General features: G+C 31.8%; 1 protein-coding gene across 2 annotated transcripts; it reads right to left on the bottom strand.

Moving 5' to 3' along the window:
* Window positions 1–475: 475 nt before the first annotated feature.
* LOC106118832 (glycine receptor subunit alphaZ1) lies at window positions 476–19,578 on the bottom strand. Of its 2 annotated transcripts, none has more exons than XM_013313585.1 (8): window positions 19,377–19,578; window positions 4,075–4,267; window positions 3,444–3,756; window positions 2,860–3,021; window positions 2,617–2,772; window positions 2,205–2,370; window positions 1,791–1,989; window positions 476–1,160 (listed from the first exon to the last, which is right to left on the bottom strand). In XM_013313585.1, exons 1-8 carry the CDS (start codon window positions 19,448–19,450, stop codon window positions 915–917), a joined length of 1,509 nt encoding a protein of 502 aa, XP_013169039.1. In that variant the 5' UTR covers window positions 19,451–19,578; the 3' UTR covers window positions 476–914. The 2 variants fall into 2 exon arrangements, with proteins under 2 accessions (XP_013169039.1, XP_013169040.1); XM_013313586.1 differs by having other exon boundaries at window positions 2,866–3,021; window positions 19,377–19,577.
* Window positions 19,579–19,685: the final 107 nt, after the last annotated feature.

Genomic DNA, 19,685 nt, shown 5'->3' with positions numbered 1-19,685 from the left:
AAAATGAAATTGTAAAAGATCTAATAATTTGACTAAAACTTACTTAACACAATATTAACTTATTAATTATTTTGTTTTTTTCCTAAAAAATAAATATATTGACTAAAAATAAAATAATTTGACTATATTATTGTTAAAAGACATACGAACTAGAATGAATTTGGCTATTCAATACTACAACTGAACTTAAGTCATAAAAAAATATTAAAAAAAAAAAACTAACTACAGGTTAACTTATTATATAGTTCATTATTTTATTCGATTGTTATAATTTAAATACGTCTACGATATACGTAACAAGAATATTTAAATATTTTTTTAAGTATTTATAATTTTTAGACATAGACATATTTTAAATGGTGGCAACATTTTACTTTATCAATGTTAATCAAATGTCACAATGTTTATATTCAAATTTTGGACATTCGTATAAAAATCAAAAATAATTTAACAATATATTTCACGCTTAAGGCATCCTCATAAATGCTTATGAAACAATTTATAAATCGAGCAAATCTTATACCGTCAATTCAATTTATATTAGTCATCTTAAATAAAGTCAAGATCAACAAGTACTCGTACTTACGACTTATAAGATAAAATATAAATATAATAGCTTAAAAATAAATGTACGCTTTTTACTAGCGCTTCGTTTACGTCTCACATTTCGTCTTTCTTTTTTTACACTAAAAAATCAAATTTAATTGTCAAGAAGACATCATATCAAATTCGTTCGTTCTATTATTTATTACTCTATAGTATTTTCGTAGGGATTATTTCTAGAATGATTTCTTAAGATTGTTTTATGACTGAATTAGTACAAGGGTTCTGCAGTCAGACACACTTGTTCATTTACAAGGCACGAAGAGATATCCAGCATCTTTTAAATAAAACACAAGAAATAAAGTTCATGATCACAGGCAGTAAACAAAAGTCCAGTAAACGATATTGAAGAAGATGAACATTAAAGGGAATAAGATTCTCGAACGTTTGTCGATCCATGTGGCGATCTCTTGTGGGGTCATTGTTGTCCACGTGTGGTGCTTGGGGGGTTCGTCTGACCCCTCGCTGCCTCCCGCTCTTTGACCCCCTTGCCCTGTTATCAAGTCGTCGTAGCTCTGCGTCGTTATAGTCGGCAAGTTCAGGGCTGACGGGAAACTCTGAAATATTTTATTATATATATATATATATATATATATTAGTAACAACCCTGAACATCATTTAAATTAATTACTGACACCCCTAAATTTGAAAGAAAAGGAATAAATTATCAGTATTTTATTATATTCCTGTTGCCTAAAATTTGGAATATTTCAGTCAATTCTTTGCGTAAAAATAATTCCCTTCACGATTATGATTGCTAAAAAATTAATTATAAACGTAATAAAACTGGACTAAAATATTAAAATACCTCCCATGATCCCGATCCAGTTGCTTGAAATCAAGAAAAACGACTTAGTTAAAATTTATTATCTAACCGACCTCAAACATCACAAAATTTTATCAATTAAGCATCGTGCACTGAGTCAATTTATTGGTAAATAAATAACTCATTGGTAGCCTTAACCTTGCGAATGAGGTAAGTTATAATTTTTAAACCTATTCGATACATCAATCAGATATATTTTCAGCCGTACAAAAAGAATCCTAAATGATAATCGGTCCCGCTATCAATAGATATCCAACACAAGTACAGATTTTAGCCTACATTTAATCGATCTAGGAGGAGATGCACAAAAAGACATTGCGTTCAAACTGATGCTTACAAATAAATAGAAGTAATGACTTACGTGTACAGTGAGGTAGTTGTTGTAGCCTGGTCCAGCAGGGTCACTGCTTGTCTCCTGCTGCAGCGAGGAACAGGATCGCGATTTGCTGAGCTGTGGCGACGCCTGCAGCTCCTTTTGCAGCTCGCGCCGTGCCAGCCGCGGCGTTAATGTGCTCTTCAATATGTACTTGCTATTCACTTTTTTCAAATTTACTACTTTCCTGTAAATTGATAGAAATATGTTACGATCATTTCTTTATGTTAGTAATGTTCATTATTCGAATTGTAAGCAGTTTTATTTAAGTAAATTTATTTTATACTGCACAAGCTCGGCCTTTATTTGATTTTTTTTATTAAGTAAGTTGTATGCACTTTTACTTTACCATGTAATTATTGTTTAATTTTAAGGGACACTTAAATTATAACAAGTGCTTACTTTCTTCTCCAAATAGTATTAACAAAGGCGAATTCCACGAGAGCTGAGAAGATGAATCCAGTACAGCCGAGGAACCAAATCTCACTGGCTTTTATATATGAAACCTTCGGCAGGGTCTTCGCTTGAGATGAAGCCAGGGTAATGAATGATAACATTGTACTTGTTCCTGAAATAAAATATATAAACGTTAATAAACACGAACGAAAGTAATATAGCGAATAAGCGTTAACAAAGAAATTGATTTATGGAGTTTTAGTATTTTTTATTTTATTTATATAAATATAACATATATTATATAAATAAACAAGGAACAATATACACGTTACAATAAAAGTATCTATAAACCCATTGCGGGTTTGTCCAGTATTCACTGTTTTGTATTTTATAGGATTTGAACATGTTAAATACATACCTAAAGTAATTCTCGGAGCGGAGGCATCTGCCTGTAGCCAGAATGTAACCCATGACATCGCAACAATCATCATGGAAGGTATGAAATAATCCATCAGGTAATAACCAACTTCACGTCCCAATTTAAATGTAAACTTAAGGGCGCTGTAGTTTCCAGCTGAAATGCAATAAATATTTGAATAAACAGTCTACTTTAAGCCGCGCTTCAATAAGACAAACGGCACTAACACATAAAAGACATTACATCTACCTCCTCCCAAACGCATGTTCACAATATCGCCTCGTACGACTGATTCATTCGTCCAGTAATCTAATAGCGAATATTCTGTTAAATGTAATTCTGATGATAGCCGAACTGGATTGTCCTTCTCCCACATTAGACGAAGTATCGAAGCGTTATATTTCCCTGGAAATAGAATTAAACATTTTAATTATTATAAATCTAAACTACCCTCGATAGTACTTAAGATAGATTAGTTTGACTATTCACTAGACATAGGTTGAGTAAAATCGATTAAGAATTTTTTCGATTTTCGATTATAGATTTCATAGAGATTGCAATCGAAAATTTTCTGATATTGTTATTGAATATTGTTTTAGAATTACACTATAAAAATTGTTTCCTTCTATTCCTAATTTATGTCATACCGTGTACTTTGCTTCTCTAATAGATTTAATCATTTTTCAACTAAAAACATCAAATTATTCTGATAAAACCAATATAGTAGACAATATTCTGGGATGTTTCTGTTTGCATAAGGATATCACATGAGTTAACGCCTGTTCTTGTCTCAATTTAAAGTACATTTTAAATTAAATAACACTTACAACTTTCAAGATTCATAGAGCATGTTTGATCGTCGAAGGGGAACTTTTGTAGGTTCATCCAGCAGTAAAGTACAGCTTGCATACGCCTACTGAATAGCACTTCACCGTCTGGTGCTATGGAGATGAGGACGTCTTTGCTATCAGTACCCATAAGGCTTGACGATTGTTCGTTGGACATATATAAGTGTGGCACCCAGATACGTTGCCTAAGATCACTCTCTCCGATAATCTTCGTTCGCTCTGGAGAATAGAGCGCGTAAGCTAAACGCGCATCCGTCCAGCGAAGTTGTAGAAGGAAATGCAATTTGAAATTCTGAAAAATATGAAAGTCAGGTATGCATTAATAGCTTATATAAAAAAGATTGAATAATTGAAAGTTATTAGTAAAGACGACATAAAACAAAAATAAAGCTAGTAGCACCTAACAAAAATCTCTAATTAAAAGCCTCAAGCCTCCTTCAGGATTTCTTAAAAAAATCTACATAACACACAGTAATTTTCTTTTCTTTATAAATAATGTTATTGTGACATTTGAGGCACGACAATGACCCATTCTGAATTTCAAAACTAATTAAGATTTATGAGTCCCGTATCAACGTTTATTAAGAAAAAATAACAATCAAAGTCTTACCAAATCGTGTGCTTCAGCGGGTTGTATAAAGTATACGTAAGCACTCGCGTGTACGTAGACCACTTCACCGGTCTGGTACGTGGGCAGTAGCAGGCGGTCGTAGCGGCATTCGTGAGACAGCCGCGAGAGGAACTCCGACTGCGTGTATATATCTCCCTTTTCCAGTGACGGACACTCCAACGCCAGGTTCTGTCTGGAAACCATATATTGATCATACATTAGAAAGCAACGATTAAAAGTCAAGTTCAAATACTACCCTGGCAATTACAACATCTCTATACACTGATCTGTTTTATGAAGAATCGATACAACTGGCTATCGTTTATTTAATCGATCAGTCGATTCATAATTTCTGTCATCAGACCCTTCTTTTTCCTTATCGACCAGTCGATTCTTTATGGTTTATGGTTTTATTTTGGTTATGAATCGCACCTCACTAGATCGCTAGAGTAATATTATACATTATTTGTCAGAATCCTATGGCGCCCATGACGCGCTTTTGTTACAAAGTCCAGTGTCAGAATAATTAGTGAGGGGACATAAACGTCGTAATTTTAGTAAGGCTAGTGTTGCGACAGTACACCGGCACAGTGTCGGATTTTCTTCCTAACATTTTGCACCCATTTAATATTTAATTGTTGGTAAGGGTGCTATTGCGACTTGCTCGTTTTTGAAACATATCCGTGTTTGAAGAGATAAGAATACATATGCCAAATAGTTTCTAAATTACTGATGATAATATTGTATGAGTACGTAACAGTTTAGTATATTTTACATGTAGTGTAAAATATTTGCGAATAATATACATATTCAAGGCCATCTGCCTCTTTAAGGTGGCTGTGTAGATCAGTCACCTTGTCTAGCATTGCCTCCGATAAGTAAAGATACAGGATGATGTAACACCAAGCATAAATATATTTTATTCATATGAATTAATAATAAATCCCCTTATAACAATTTATAAACTTACATAATAAGGTTTTTTGCAGTTTTCGGTTTTTGAAATAAACAGTTTTAGAATAGCCGGAAAACTTAAGGGGATGTACGCATAAGCTTTTTATATGCTTATTGGTCAATACATAACGATATTTTTTAGTAGATAACATTAAATTATAAGAAAAGTTTAGTTACATAATTACGTATTTTGTTTGATGACGCGTTATAGCGATCTGTTCCTAATCCTAAAAGAGGAACTTAGTAGCTTATTACTATATTTTTAAATCGCAAGGAAAATTCACTTAGGCGTAGTCAATTGAAAGACCAAATTAATACATCGTATTAAAGTTATTTTTAGGAATGTTAAAATTAAAACAAATAGATTCGAAAAATAGTCAAATTCATTAGCGCGTGATATTATCACACCAAATTGGGCAAGCCATTTACGTCAAGTTACTTTGGGTTTCTAACGTATCGTGTATAGACAAAAATAATATAAATATTTTTGTAGTCTTTGGATAGTATTAAGAGAAAATATTAAAAAAATAGCAGTTGCCAGTGATTCCGTCCGCGCAGAATTTAAAAAAAAAAACATAATTAGTAGCCTATGTATTCTTCCAAACTATGTTATATGCCAAATTTAATCTAGATCCGTGCAGCCGTTTTTGAGTTACAAACAAACATCTATCTAAATATTCGCATTTATAATATTAGTAAGATAGTTATATTTTCCTCAATTCGATAAAAATTCAGTATTATACTTAAAAATTATCTAAGTCATAAATAAAAAATATTATTTGTCTAGAAATCATTACGTAAAAGTATCCACAATTGAATCTCATCACGCGCGAGCATGCAGACTACAAGTAAACCATGCTTCCAAACAATGCTTCAACAATAGCATCTCTTATCATTTATTAACAGTAACATTATGCGCACTTTATTGTAAAACGTATGCAAACGCGCAAGAAAGGTATTGGGACGCTCATTTACTTTGTCACGTTCTGTTAGTTGTTAGGGATGTTATTTTACATATCAATAGCGAAAAATATCGATATATTACTACGTTTACATTTATTTAAATTTTTATAGCTTAACTAACTCTGAAAGTACTTAGAAAGACATGAATATTGGCAAGGAAACTAATTGCATTACAAAAAAAATACATGTAATATGCTTTTTTTATTAGAGGGGGATTTCTTAACAATAATTGTTTCTGGGGGGAAGCGTCATTGTTTGGTTTATTAACCTAAAACCCTCTTGGTGGGTATCTATTACTGCAACGGCGTTTGGTACGGTGTCTCCGGCAGGAACAGCAAGCACAGTAGCCCTACTGCAATCAGCCTACACGCTACCAGGTTGAGCGGATGCTCCCTTTCAAGCAACACAAAACACTATTATGCTGCCATCTTCCCGGGAACTTATTATTATTACCTACATTTACATATCACAACCGGGAACTATCACTAATCTACGACATAACTACAAATATTTCTTCATGCAAAAAGAGTCCTTGGAATACTTCGTTATCCAAATAAAAACAGCAAAGTATACTAATTTAGTATTAAACACAACTTAACAAATACTGGTAAAATATAAAGAACAGTTTAGCTAATATGATAACGTTATCAAAATTCCAAATATGGTTATCGATGTTAAGAATACGCTGCAGCCCTAGTTACGTTGCAATTGTAATACCGCTTAAAGCTCTTTTCTAAATAACGATACCTTTGTTTGCAGTCGTTCGTTATTTTAAGTTAATACAGATTCATTGCGGAACAAGGTCGTAACTGCCGACAGAGATGCTGCAAATATTTGTACACCGATAACATTATGAGCCAAATCGTTGTGATAGCAACAGATTTGCTCTCAGATTAACCCGCTAAGCCGCTACCTACGTATTCGTTAAATATATATAACTATGAACAAAAAGAACTACGCTTCCTTTACCTTGTGGAAGTAAAGTTATATTGTTTGTTTTAACGAAACAAAAGATAATCTTAACACTAACACATTAATTAAATAAAAGTAATTGGAACAGATGTAGAGCAAACAAAATGTGTTTAGTCCACGACTTTATCTTAGAACTGGACAATACAATATAGATGCCGCAGAAGGCGAAGGTTTATTTGAAATTTTATCCTAATTTATAGTACAAAGATTATGTGGAATAAAGTCAGGGTCAAGGAGTGTTCAATTCACACAAAGATCGGAAATAACTAATCAGATACATAAGAATATATATATATATATATATATATATATATATATATTTTTTTAAATATTAGCAGATTTTTTTGGAAATTTACTAATATTTCTTTTACCATTCCAACTAAGCTCTAGGCTTGTGCTAGGATATGGTTTACGACAATAGTCGAATGGCGGGATTCGAACCCCCGACCTCGTGATCGGAAATCCGTATCCTTAACCATTAGCCCATTGACGCTTTCAATATGGCTATGGCTAATAATGCTATATAATATGGCTAATAATATGGAACCATTGTTCTAATTTTATTACATTTATAACTAATCAATTCTTCAAAATACTTGTATGCTGTAATACTTTACGTAACATCGAAAACAATTAAATCGATCCGCTAATTTGTTAACTCATTATAAATGTATAAAGGTACATCTAAATATGATAACAATCGAATAACATTTAAAGAATCTTAAGTTATATTTTTTTAATATTGACAGAGTTTTAAGAGTATCGGTAGCTCAGGGGTTAAGCATTTGCAATCTGTATGTCCTAGGTTCGAATCCTGCCGTATACCAATGGGTATTTCGATTACCGATTTACTTATGTACATTTATCTAACGTTCTTACGGTGAAGGGAAACATCGTGATTCAACCTTCACATAACTGAGAACAAATTCAAAGATGTGTGAGAAATCAACCAACTATCACTGGATCAGCGTGGTTATGACTATGGCCTAGTCACCCCTAACTTATAGGATAGGCTCCGAGCCTCTCAGTGGGGACGTATAGTAAGCTGATTATGACAAAGTTAAGTATTTTCATTGGTATAGGGCTCCGACTTTTAGTTTTATTAATTTAAAGTAATATCAAGTAATACAAGTTAATAAAAACTTGTCCTAAGATGTAATTTTTTTTAATCATCAAACTAGCACACAACGGCGTCGCGTACAAAATCATGCACTATCATTATTTAACACAAAGTTGTTTATTCTGCAATCCTTGTATAATGTTAATAACTCATTATATTATTAAAAGCTTAACATGTATAAACAGTGGGCAATAAATTTCATAACATTTTCCGGTATTAAGAGACCTAAGAGACGAATAAAATGGTTTTGTTATGCATAAATGACAAAACGCATTGCAAAATTAAATATTAGTTCACTTTATAGTTTTACTAGTTGTCGCCCGCGACCCCGACCGGTTAATCGAAAAGTTTATTAACATCCTATTTGTTTATCCAGACAGTGTTTTACATCTATGCCAAATTTCATCGAGATCCGTTTAGTCGTTCTGCAGATATCTTCCAACAAACATCCATTCGAATTTATAATATTAGTACGATAATAAGATTAGTAAGAAGTAGGAAGTAAGGTCTAATAAATTGTGTAACTAACAATTTTTATTTACCTTAGTCCAGATCTTTATGAATACATTATGGTTTCACTTATTAGAACATATACGTTATACGAGTAAGTTAACGAGTTAGGTATAACCGAAAACACTTGCAACATTTTTCTAGTACATAAAACCTAGTTTCTTTCTTTACAAAAAATAAAGAATAAATCTAGGTTTTATGAAATTAATTGTATGACCAAAGGTTAAACAAAACAACATAACTTTAAATCTACAGTTTATACCAAATTATGGGCTAAAAATTACGAACATTACGTACAAAAAGAAATAAAAGTAAATTAACATAAAAAACGAGGAATAACTAGCCCACATCATGGTGACGTCAGTGTCCCTATTCCCAGTGAAAATGCAATACTTTATTAATATTTTCTAGACCTCAAATTAGGTAAGCAAAACTTTTAAATCTTAGTAATATTATAAATCCGAATGTTTAGATGGATGGATGTTTCTTTGAAGGTATCTCCAGAACGGCTGAACGGATCTTGATGAAATTTAGCATACACATTTTTAATTCCGCGCGGGAGGAATCGCGGGCGACAGCTATCTTAATCATAAATTTTACACTGTAAAATCTCAAAAAGAAAAATTTTAACAGTCTACCGCGTTGCGATGACGTAGACTAATGCGTCAGACCAATGTCAATCATTATCTCGCTGTTTAAAAATTCAAGGCTTTAGAAATTTTTATGTCACACAACCATGGCTTTATGACAGGGCTCGTATCAACGTGTGTCGATCAATTAATGTCAGACGTAGACCGAATACCTTCTAAACCAGGAAGTTTGACATAGATGTTAACATTACCAGCGAAACTGACAAATTATGTAGCACTGTGGGTCTAGCATGAATTTGTGACATTATACTTCGTATAATCACCGTCAATTACGTCAAAATTAGTAAGAGAGTTCTGGTGTACATGATTCCATATAGGGCGCTGTATAAATTTTAGTACAGTCGCTTGTCACTAATATTCTCGCAAGTGACTCGCAGCAATATTCAATTTTTTTTATCTGGTTGTTACCAAACCTTTACCAACCAGTATTTTTTCATCATCGATTTATTCCAGCCAGTTTATAAACACCCTAATAAAACAATAAAAGTAACATCGTAAATCAATCCGCATTTCTTTGTTACGTCATTTAGCTGACGATTTAACGTTATCATATGCACGTAAAATTATTATATAAAATCAACTGTTATACAAAACGCCGTACAATTGCCTTATTTGGCGCATCGTTTTGTGTACTTTTACATTTAAAATTATCAAAATAAGATAAATTGGTATGAACAATGATGCAGTGTTTATGAACAATTAGATAATGTCTTGTAAATATGAACAATTATTCATTTAGCTTTATTTAACTGTCGCAGTAAACTTAATCGTACGTGATACCATCGTATAATAAATACAATAACACTGATACGTTTCCTGAGAAATGGATGAGAAATATGGAAATGAAAATATAAACGACTAGCTGTAGCCCGAGACACCGTGCGTGCGGAATTAAAAATGCTAACCTATGTGTTTTTTCTCACTATATTCTACATCAATGCCAAATTTCAGCGAGATCCATGCAGCCATTCTGGACATACTCCTAACGAAAATCCATCCATACATACATCCAAACAGTCGCATTTATAATATTAGTAAGAAGTAAAATAGTAAGATTGCGAAAGCCTAAATAGTATTCAATTATCGAAATGTTCTAATGTACAAATCTTACTATAAATTGTATGTAAAAAAAGATAAACATAATCTGTAGCGCATATTCATGAATGAATATAACGAAAAATTTCAAGTTAGTTATTAAGTATTTTACGACAGTTGTGTCCAGTTTAGAGACTTTAAAATCTGTAAACTATGCCAAATTCTGCGTATGACGATGGACAATTATTCCTTTGTCTAATAATAATCATAAACAATTTCTGAAAAAAAAAACATTGTACTTTTGTTTCTATTAAAAACGTGATGTACCTAAATCATCTTTACTAATTATTATCTTGATAAGACTTGTTTGATAGCAAAAGGGGTCTAATATAAACTCGAATTATTAAAGTTTTATGGCCTAATCTATCTCAATTCGTTTGAGAAGTAAATTTACATGTTTTTATCACGAGCACGGCTACGTAGGTGCTATAAAAGTGTCCGGCGAGCTATCGCCTACGACCTGATTAAGCTGAATGCCGACACTGGATAAAGTGGTCTTCGCAAATAATAAATATTATCTTTGCTATATCTTGAACATACTCTTTATGTTTCTACTGACGTATAAACAACAAATTATAATAAATAATTACAAATGGGTTGTTTACAGTCATTGCTCCATTTCGTTTACGTAATAAAAATAGTAAATTTATATAAAACTAATAGAAAACCTTTCTTTGAGAACGAATTTTAATAATCAGTTAAGTGTTTTTAAGCTTCTCTTTATAATAGTAAACAATCGTAATTACGATTAAGATACTCATTTACTGACGGAATTAACTATAATATTAAAAGGGTGACTTTGAAACAGACAATAAGTTAATTAAAGTAGGATTATGATTTGATGTAATCACAAAATATAAAGACTTAAATTATTGCGTGACTAATGAAAGATTACGTAAACATTTTTCAAAGCTCCATACAACAAAAAATCAAATTTCAATTAGCAAAATAATTTGATAAGTAAGAAAGTTTGCAAGAAACATACTGCGTAGGACATAATATTGAAGTGTAGTACCAATTAAATAATGGGAAATGCTCAAAATAAACAAAGATTTTGAAACTCGAAAATATTTGAAATTTGACGTAACTAAGCTGGTAAAAGTTAGTAGTTAGTTTTTACCAGTAAAACGTACACTTTACCGTAGTTAGGATTTTTACAGTAAAGCAAGACATAAATCTACTGATAATATCAGACAATAATGCATCATACATCAGAAACATGTAAACAAATATTTTATAATTCTATTGCGCTAATGATGTCGCAGCTGTGATATATCTTTCGGTGTAAATTACATTTTATTTTCAATAAATAATAAGCCGATAGCAGAATAGATTGTGTTATTATGAATTTTGAGATCTTCGCGCATTTATTTTTGGAATTATACCAAGTCTTACGTATTTTTTTCTGTTTGAAAAATTATGAGATGTTGTACTTAATTCTTTCAATTTTTTTTTAGTTCAATCGTCACTTGTCAATAAAGAGTTTATTTTACCTTAAAATCAAGGCCATTGATAAGGAAAGTCGATTTGGAAATAGTCTTACATTAGTTGGCTTCGTATTAAAGAATGCTCGTTCGTGACGCCTTTACAAGGCCACGTCGTCCTGTCAACTGTCACCGCACGTCGCGATATGCATCAAAATGGCCGATTCTCAACTTATTGTTTCTAAACTCTGTTATAGTAATTATATGATTATGGTAATAAGTTGCAAGCGTTAATCATATAACGAATACATTACACATTTCATATTTATAACTATCGTTTATTTTTAACAATTACACATAAAGAGGTAAGCCTTTAAATATTTAGCCGCATAAAGTGTCGAATGCGTATTGTAAAAAATAAACTAGTCATTATAAGACAATGACTAGCAAACATACTTCAAAATTGGATCCTATAATTTCTAACAAAGACTAACTTAAATAGTCATTATTTAAAATAGTGTCATTGTAACTGGCAGTCACGTATTTTGAACGTAAGAGACGTTCTTAAATATTTTCGAAGTTGAACCATATCGTATTATAATTAGGGTTTCTAAATAATTCGCGTCGATAATAGGTCTACCTTGACCGTGCGGCAACGGTCTCGAACGGTCATGTGACCGTCGAAGCGATAGGAGCGGCTCTATCAATTGCAATCTCGATGAAAAATCAAAGACTTTTTAATACTTGTTTAGTTATTCACAATGCCATTACCCCATGCTAGTAAGTGATTCTTACTGCTATAATAGATTTAATCGAGGTAACACAATTCGTGTCTTCATGCTTTGGATGTATATATATAATATCATACTAAAAATTTGAAGCCTAAGGTAATATGGTATGGGCTACGTTAATTCCTAAAAGTGGAATGCCTAAGAAATCGCGTTTTAAATAGAATGTTATTACTTATATTGAAAAACAAAATAATTAAAATACGTATGTAGGAAAAAGCTGTAAAAAAATTCACTTCTTGTAACTAGTATTTGTGAATTAATATTGGTATGTATCACTTCAACATTACATCACAAATCGATCAATGCCGCTCGGGTCACTGTCATTGAGATTTTTCAATGCGCCGGAAAAAAGTGTCATCGGCAGCAGAAGCGTACTCGTAATAGTAATGAAGCGTAATTGTTTACACCGGACGCTAAGAATCACATAAATGCACATAAAATAGTATTCACTGGCACTTATCAACTTAAAAAAATTGATTTATACATTGCAATTAGATGGAGTTATAGATGCGTACTTTCAATCTACGGAGGAGGGGACGCATAGGAAGAAGGAACATTCTGCACAAAATGTGGATGTGTCCTTCTTCTCTTCTGCAAATTCACTTTCTTATCACATTATATCCTTATAAAGAAAGGGTGGAAAGGGAACGTGAACTAAAATTAGGCCTCCGGCACGCACACTCGTCGACGACGAATTGCTTCCACGCCTGTCTTCCGTTCAAGATGTTTCACCGGTCGACCGGGCCCATTCGGGCATCCAACAAATATAGTTGTTGCTGCACTCACCACAGATTGTTACAGATTAACACTAGTAGATTCCTTCTTACAAATATAATAACATTTGATGTTTAGTTGTAAATTGTGACTATGTGTTGTGCCATTGTTCAAATCTATCTCTTATAGTGTTAGAAGTTCCAAAAATTATTGTTGCAGTGAAAATAATTTAGTTATTTTATATTTTACACAGTTTCATATTCAAACGTAAGAATTACGGTAACGTATGTCACTTTAACGCATTCATTAACTTAATTGCTAAGGGTAAAACAAAAGGCCGGTGGTACCTTGAATACTCATTCGAGTGCGAGGCACGACTTGACTAAGGTTGAGTGTAAAATGTAATCGTCAATTTATCGGGGATTAAATTACTTTTATAGAGACGTTAAACATCAAATGCATTTGAATATTTTATAAATTAGATGATATAAGAAGAAGCCAAACTAAACTTCGCATGGTTAAAATATAATAGTGGTACATTAACAATTTATTTTATTATGTTTTTTTTTATTTATCTACACTCCTCTCATCCTATAAATATTAAAAATTTGATTTTTACATTGTAATATTTTGTTTGTATTGAATATGCTCCAAAACTACTGAACTGATTTGAAAAATTCTTTCAATGTTGGGAAGCTATACAAACCCGGGATGACATAGGCTGTATTTATTACTAGTTTTTTTAAATCCCGCGCGGACGTAGTTACGGGCATCTGCTAGTTGTAATTTGTATGTTTTTCCGAAATAGGTAACATTCACGAATGCCTATTTAGTGGATGTTGGTTAAAATGCCCATGTATTTTGATAAACCGCCAATACGAGATAATAATATCGAGGGCGCCATCCGTTCGCGGCTCCTTGGCAGCTATCAAAAAGGAAACCGATACAATTTAACTAATTTAAAGTGGTTGTTATTGTGTTCAAGTGTCATCAAGGATTCGTAGAAATCTGAAGAGACGAATCACTTCAATCGGAACAAGCTTGATATGTTTAATGACCCGGTTTCATTTCCTTCATTATCAGAATTTTCTAAGAGGTGACGCCTAAATAGTTAAATAAATTGAAATCAAATATTACATAAATTGAAATTTATATACTCGTAAGCATCTTTTGGAAATTCATTTAATTTTTTAATCAGCAAAATACAAATCGTGTTGATAATATTGAAAAAACAGTAAATTTGTTTCCCACTTTAAATCACAGATTACTTGGACTAAACAAAAACTGCAAGTAGTTAAGTAAATTCAATGACGAACGGTTTCCATGGCGCCACTGAACTATTAACGAACAATCCGTGTAATAATAATCTGACCTAATGAGGTACTTTCCAACACAAAGAGATAGTGTATCAATGTTACCGGATTAGCGTGAACTATGCGAATTCAAAATCGACAAATTCATTCAATGTGCAAATTACGTAGTCTTAGATTTTGCTTATATAAATTTGAAACGGGCGATGTACAAGATTTGCCGGTGACATCTGCAAATACCATGACTAACAAATTACTTTTTAACAAAAGAGATATGTCTGTGTGAGATCATGACTTAAAAAGTTATTGATTCGAGTAAACAGTCCACTAAAGTGCGATCGTGAGGTTATGATTACTATACAAGTGGTTGTCGTAAGATTATTTGCGAATGTAGAACGTTGGCCCGAATGTTATTGGAATTGATTCATTTGTATAATTATGTCTGCGAATTATGTTTAACTAAAAACTTTGTTGGCTTTGTACAGGCTATAATGCCGGCGTAATATGTTAAGGTTCCCAGTAACCCTTGGCGTTCATTTCTTTTAAACATGCAGACCTAAACTTTCATCATACTATCTAGTGATAAACTATTTGAAACTTTCTCAATTGCTGCATATGTTTTATCCTAGACCTAATGACGTAGACACAACGAGAATCAAGAATTTTTACGATAAACATTATTGAATACATAATGGTAGTATTTTTTAAAAGGGTTATCGCTCCCAGCCACCGTATTGATACAATATAGCTAGTTTTTATTCGACAATTGGACAATAACAACAAAAAGTTTACGTTAAATATTAGGAATTGTATGGAGAACTAACCGCCAACCTAGTAGCCTCACTAGTCGGCCAGGCACCTTAAGAAGATTAGGAATTTACTTACGAATAACTTTAAAGTTCTCAAAATTAAAAGAAATCAAAATATGTCGTTACTATAAATGTAATCCAATAAAAGTATTCCTAGATTTCTTAAGACTTGAAATCTAAATAATCCGAGTAAAATGTTAATAATAAAAAGATTTGTCCGACTTATCGCGTTTCCTTATTTTAATTGTTCCAAAAAATTTGCTACCGCAAGTATAACTGGTGCATTATAATTCTAATGTCGTCATACTTGTATGAACACATTATTTTCTGTTTTTTGGAAAGCGAATGTTAGGGTTGACAATACATTTTACGAGGGCTTCGGCAGAAGTCACATCACTGACAAATAATACACTAATTAATAAACTTTTCTTATGACCTATATTCTGTGCTGATTGTTTAACGAATAAGTTGTTGCCCATTTATCCGAAACACGGAATTCTTAGACAATGCTAATGCACGGTCATGGCAAATTATCGGACCGTGTCCAGAGACGTTCTTAACATTTTTTATCAGACAGCTCGCTATAATGCTTTACTTAAAATTATTACTCTTTTAATGCTTATCGAATATGTTTATATGTTTATTTATAAAAAGGGAAAACGATATATATCTTTTATATTAAATAATTATATTAAATTAGCATAAGAATAATATAATTGAGGAAAATCTATGTACTTTAGGACTTGTTAGTTTTACATTTGTAAAACACATTTGGAATTTATTATCAGAAGGACACTATTAAGTTACACTATTAGTAATTATTTGTCATATTTTATCACATCGTTAAAACGTAATAACTTATGAGAAGATCCCGTTGGATGCGACCAGGGCTTCTCAACCTTTTGTAGGTCAGGGACCATTTTATAATATTCTTCTTGGCAGGGACTACTATGTAAAAATTGGGTTATGAAAAATCTTAATTACTTTTCAAATCTCTCATAAATTTTGTCGATGTCGATACAAAATAGTTTTTAATAAAAAATCATATTTAAAAGTGAAGAAATTTCACATTAACTATTTGAACGTAAATTTTTGGACATTAGCAATGGCTCTATAATGTATTGTGACGATGTCGTGTTGGTCGATGCTATCACAAAAGATTAGTCCATCTCACTAAAGATAAGGACTTAAACTCACGACTTAATTAATCCTAGGATAAAATGCCTCAAACGTTAATTGTAGACATGCAAATGATAGATAAAATCTTCATAAAGACTATAAACCATAAAAATATTGACTGCAGAAATGAAAGTGGCTTTTTATTATAAAAAAAGAAAAACTGTTCATCTGCTGCTATGATCGTCTCTTGGTATTGATATTTGAAACAACCAATATTACAGGTGCGCTTTTGTTGTGTGTTAAAAAGACTAAATATGTGTTATATGATCAGGACACTGGTTTTCTATGTCCTTTATCTAAATATTCCTTTGATTAAATGAAAAATAAATTTCACTAGCTAAACTTTGGCCGCATATTTCGGCATATCTCTTGCCTTACTGATATATTTAAATAAAGTACAATTATTAATAAATCCTTATGCAAATATGTTAACTAATTAAAATATAATACCTTATCATAAAGTAAAATCGAAGCAGAATGTTTATTAAAAACAAATATTCGAAATTTTAAAAATATGCTTTAGTAAAAATAGAAATCTGATATCTTGCTTTAAACATTTCGCTACAGAGTCGCGTAATTAATAATCTTACTAATGTTATAAATGCGAATGTTTGGATATATGGATGGATGGATGTTTGTTAGAAGGTATCTCCAGAAATCAGCATGGATCTAGCTGAAATTTGTCATAAATGTGGAACATAGTCTGGAAGCACACATAGACTACGTACTAAGTTTGTTTTTTTAATCCCGCTCGGACGCAGTCTCGGACGACAGCTAGTGTGATAAAAGGATTTACCAGAATTCCGCTAATAAGTTGTATAGATCTCGTGGACACGCAATCTTTACTCAAATCTAACACCAACATTAACTTGCACGACAAAATCTTCTATTCAATGGTAGCAAATAACAAGACATTGTAGTAACATACGCGCTCAAATGTTGTTAATTAAATTAACATATTCAAATTACATTTACTAATAGATAAAATAAATATATAATGTACGTGACAATTAGAACGTAATATTGATTTACTCTAATTATTTGAAACATTAAATCGATATATCTAGAGAAAGGAAATATCTATCACTCTGTATTTAAATACGTTATCGATTAAGAGAAAGTTTTATTATGAGTCATATTTCAACATACTCGTTTTTTTTTATTAACCAAATAAAGATGGAAAATTATATTTGTTTATAATAAACATTTAGTACCTGGGTGACTGGTGAGCTTTGCTCGGTATTTTTTTTTAATTGTTTTTTGGAAATTATATTATTTAAATACGAATTACTAATAAAATTATGAAATATGAATAATATTTTTCGACCTTACCGGTAGAAAAAGTTAAGTTTATGTTTAAGTTGATTATCGATCAAACACGAATAAAATGACGTTTTCTAAAAATGATCCCTAGCTAGATCGATTTATCGCCCCCGAAACCCCCTATAAACTAATTTTTATGAAAATCGCCGATTCCGAGATTCCAATTATATATATAAATATATACAAGAATTGCTCATTTAAAGATATAAGATAATTAATATAGATTAATTGCTACTTTACATCGCTTCCAAACAAATACAATTATTGATTACTAGCTGTCGACCGCGACTCCTTCCCCGCAGTATTGAAAAAACAAAAACATAATTAGTTCTTCCAAAGTATGCTACATTTTATGAAGATCCGTTGAGCTGTTCTAGAGATACCTTCAAACAAATACCCATCTATCCATCGAAACTGTCGCATTTATAATATTAAAAAGTAAGATTATATACAAACAAAATTTTAGTCATCCATATCTTAACGTACCATAATTGAGTACGTAATGAATATAAAAATAGGCGCATTCGTTCTACTCATTAGTACCGATTTTAAAATCGAATCAAATTAAGATCTTCGCATATATTCAATATAGATATCGTTTATATAATCACGTAGATTGTAGGTTTTTTAGTATTTTACATAAAATAATGTTAATTTCATAACTAATGCAAGGTACCCAAATGTAAAAAAGCTGGCAAGAATATCACGTAGGTAGTTTAAAAAAATTATAACAACAATCTACGTAATATTGCTTTCCCGTACATTCTACTTAATTGTGGATTTTCGCAGTAGAAAAAAGCGGCAATTGACCCGTCTAGTTTTTAGTTTAAAATGCCTTTTTATTGAGTAAACATCGAATGGCTAAGAATATAGAACCGTAACAGCATAAGAAATGGGGTATCCCGAGTTCTTCTAAGAAAATTGTAAAATTTGTTTCAGAACATTTTTTTTCATATAAAAAGTGTAGTATTACAAAGATCCATCTTGCACTGAAAATGTTTTATCCCAAAAATAAACTAGCTCACTATAATACTGACTTTAATAGCTTTTTCATACTTTAAAAGTTATTATCTGCCACTGTTTACATTACAATATTATGTTTTTTAGAGTTACGGTAATATTTACGATTGTAAAACGCCAGATAAACACATAAAAAAGTGTTCGGTATATTTATCTATTGGTGCGATCGGTTATGAATGAATAATGGCGTCGCAAGGTTCCTAATTCATCTTGCTTGCACATACATATATAGCACGTCTACAAGCTATTGTTTACTTTGATAGTTTAATGTATTTCGAAGCTAAACATTGGGATCCAATAAGAATAGTGGTAAAGTATTAAGAACTATCTGTTCTAAAATGTTTAAGATACTCCTTCGATTGATAATTATTAAATAAATTAATATAATCAACAATCTTTAAATTTAATCAGTTGAACAAACTATACAACACAGAAAAACATTACATAAAAATAAGAGATAAAACTTACGTTGTTTTTTGTCCAGATACATTATTAAAAATTAATACTGTCAACGCACATATTAAAAAAGTTTTTAAGCTCATTTTGAAGAATTTAACATAGCAACGCGGTTTTAACTTGCGTTAGATGTCCAAAGGACGTCTACGCCGCGCGACTGTTGCACCAATACTGATCTCTGAACAGTGCAATTGTTAGGGAAGCTATTTTTCCGTACCACTTAGTTGGAGGTTGCGCGCGCGCTGTTTGCTTTGAGCTTTTACACATATAACGGATAAATGAACACAGTAGCTTAATTAAATTTTAAACAATATTACGTGC

This window comes from Papilio xuthus, unplaced genomic scaffold, assembly GCF_000836235.2.
Source record: "Papilio xuthus unplaced genomic scaffold, Pxut_1.1 DF827542.1, whole genome shotgun sequence".
Taxonomy (NCBI): domain Eukaryota; kingdom Metazoa; phylum Arthropoda; class Insecta; order Lepidoptera; family Papilionidae; genus Papilio; species Papilio xuthus.
The sequence above is the reverse complement of the archived record's forward strand: the minus strand, read 5'-3'. Positions and strand labels throughout refer to the sequence as shown.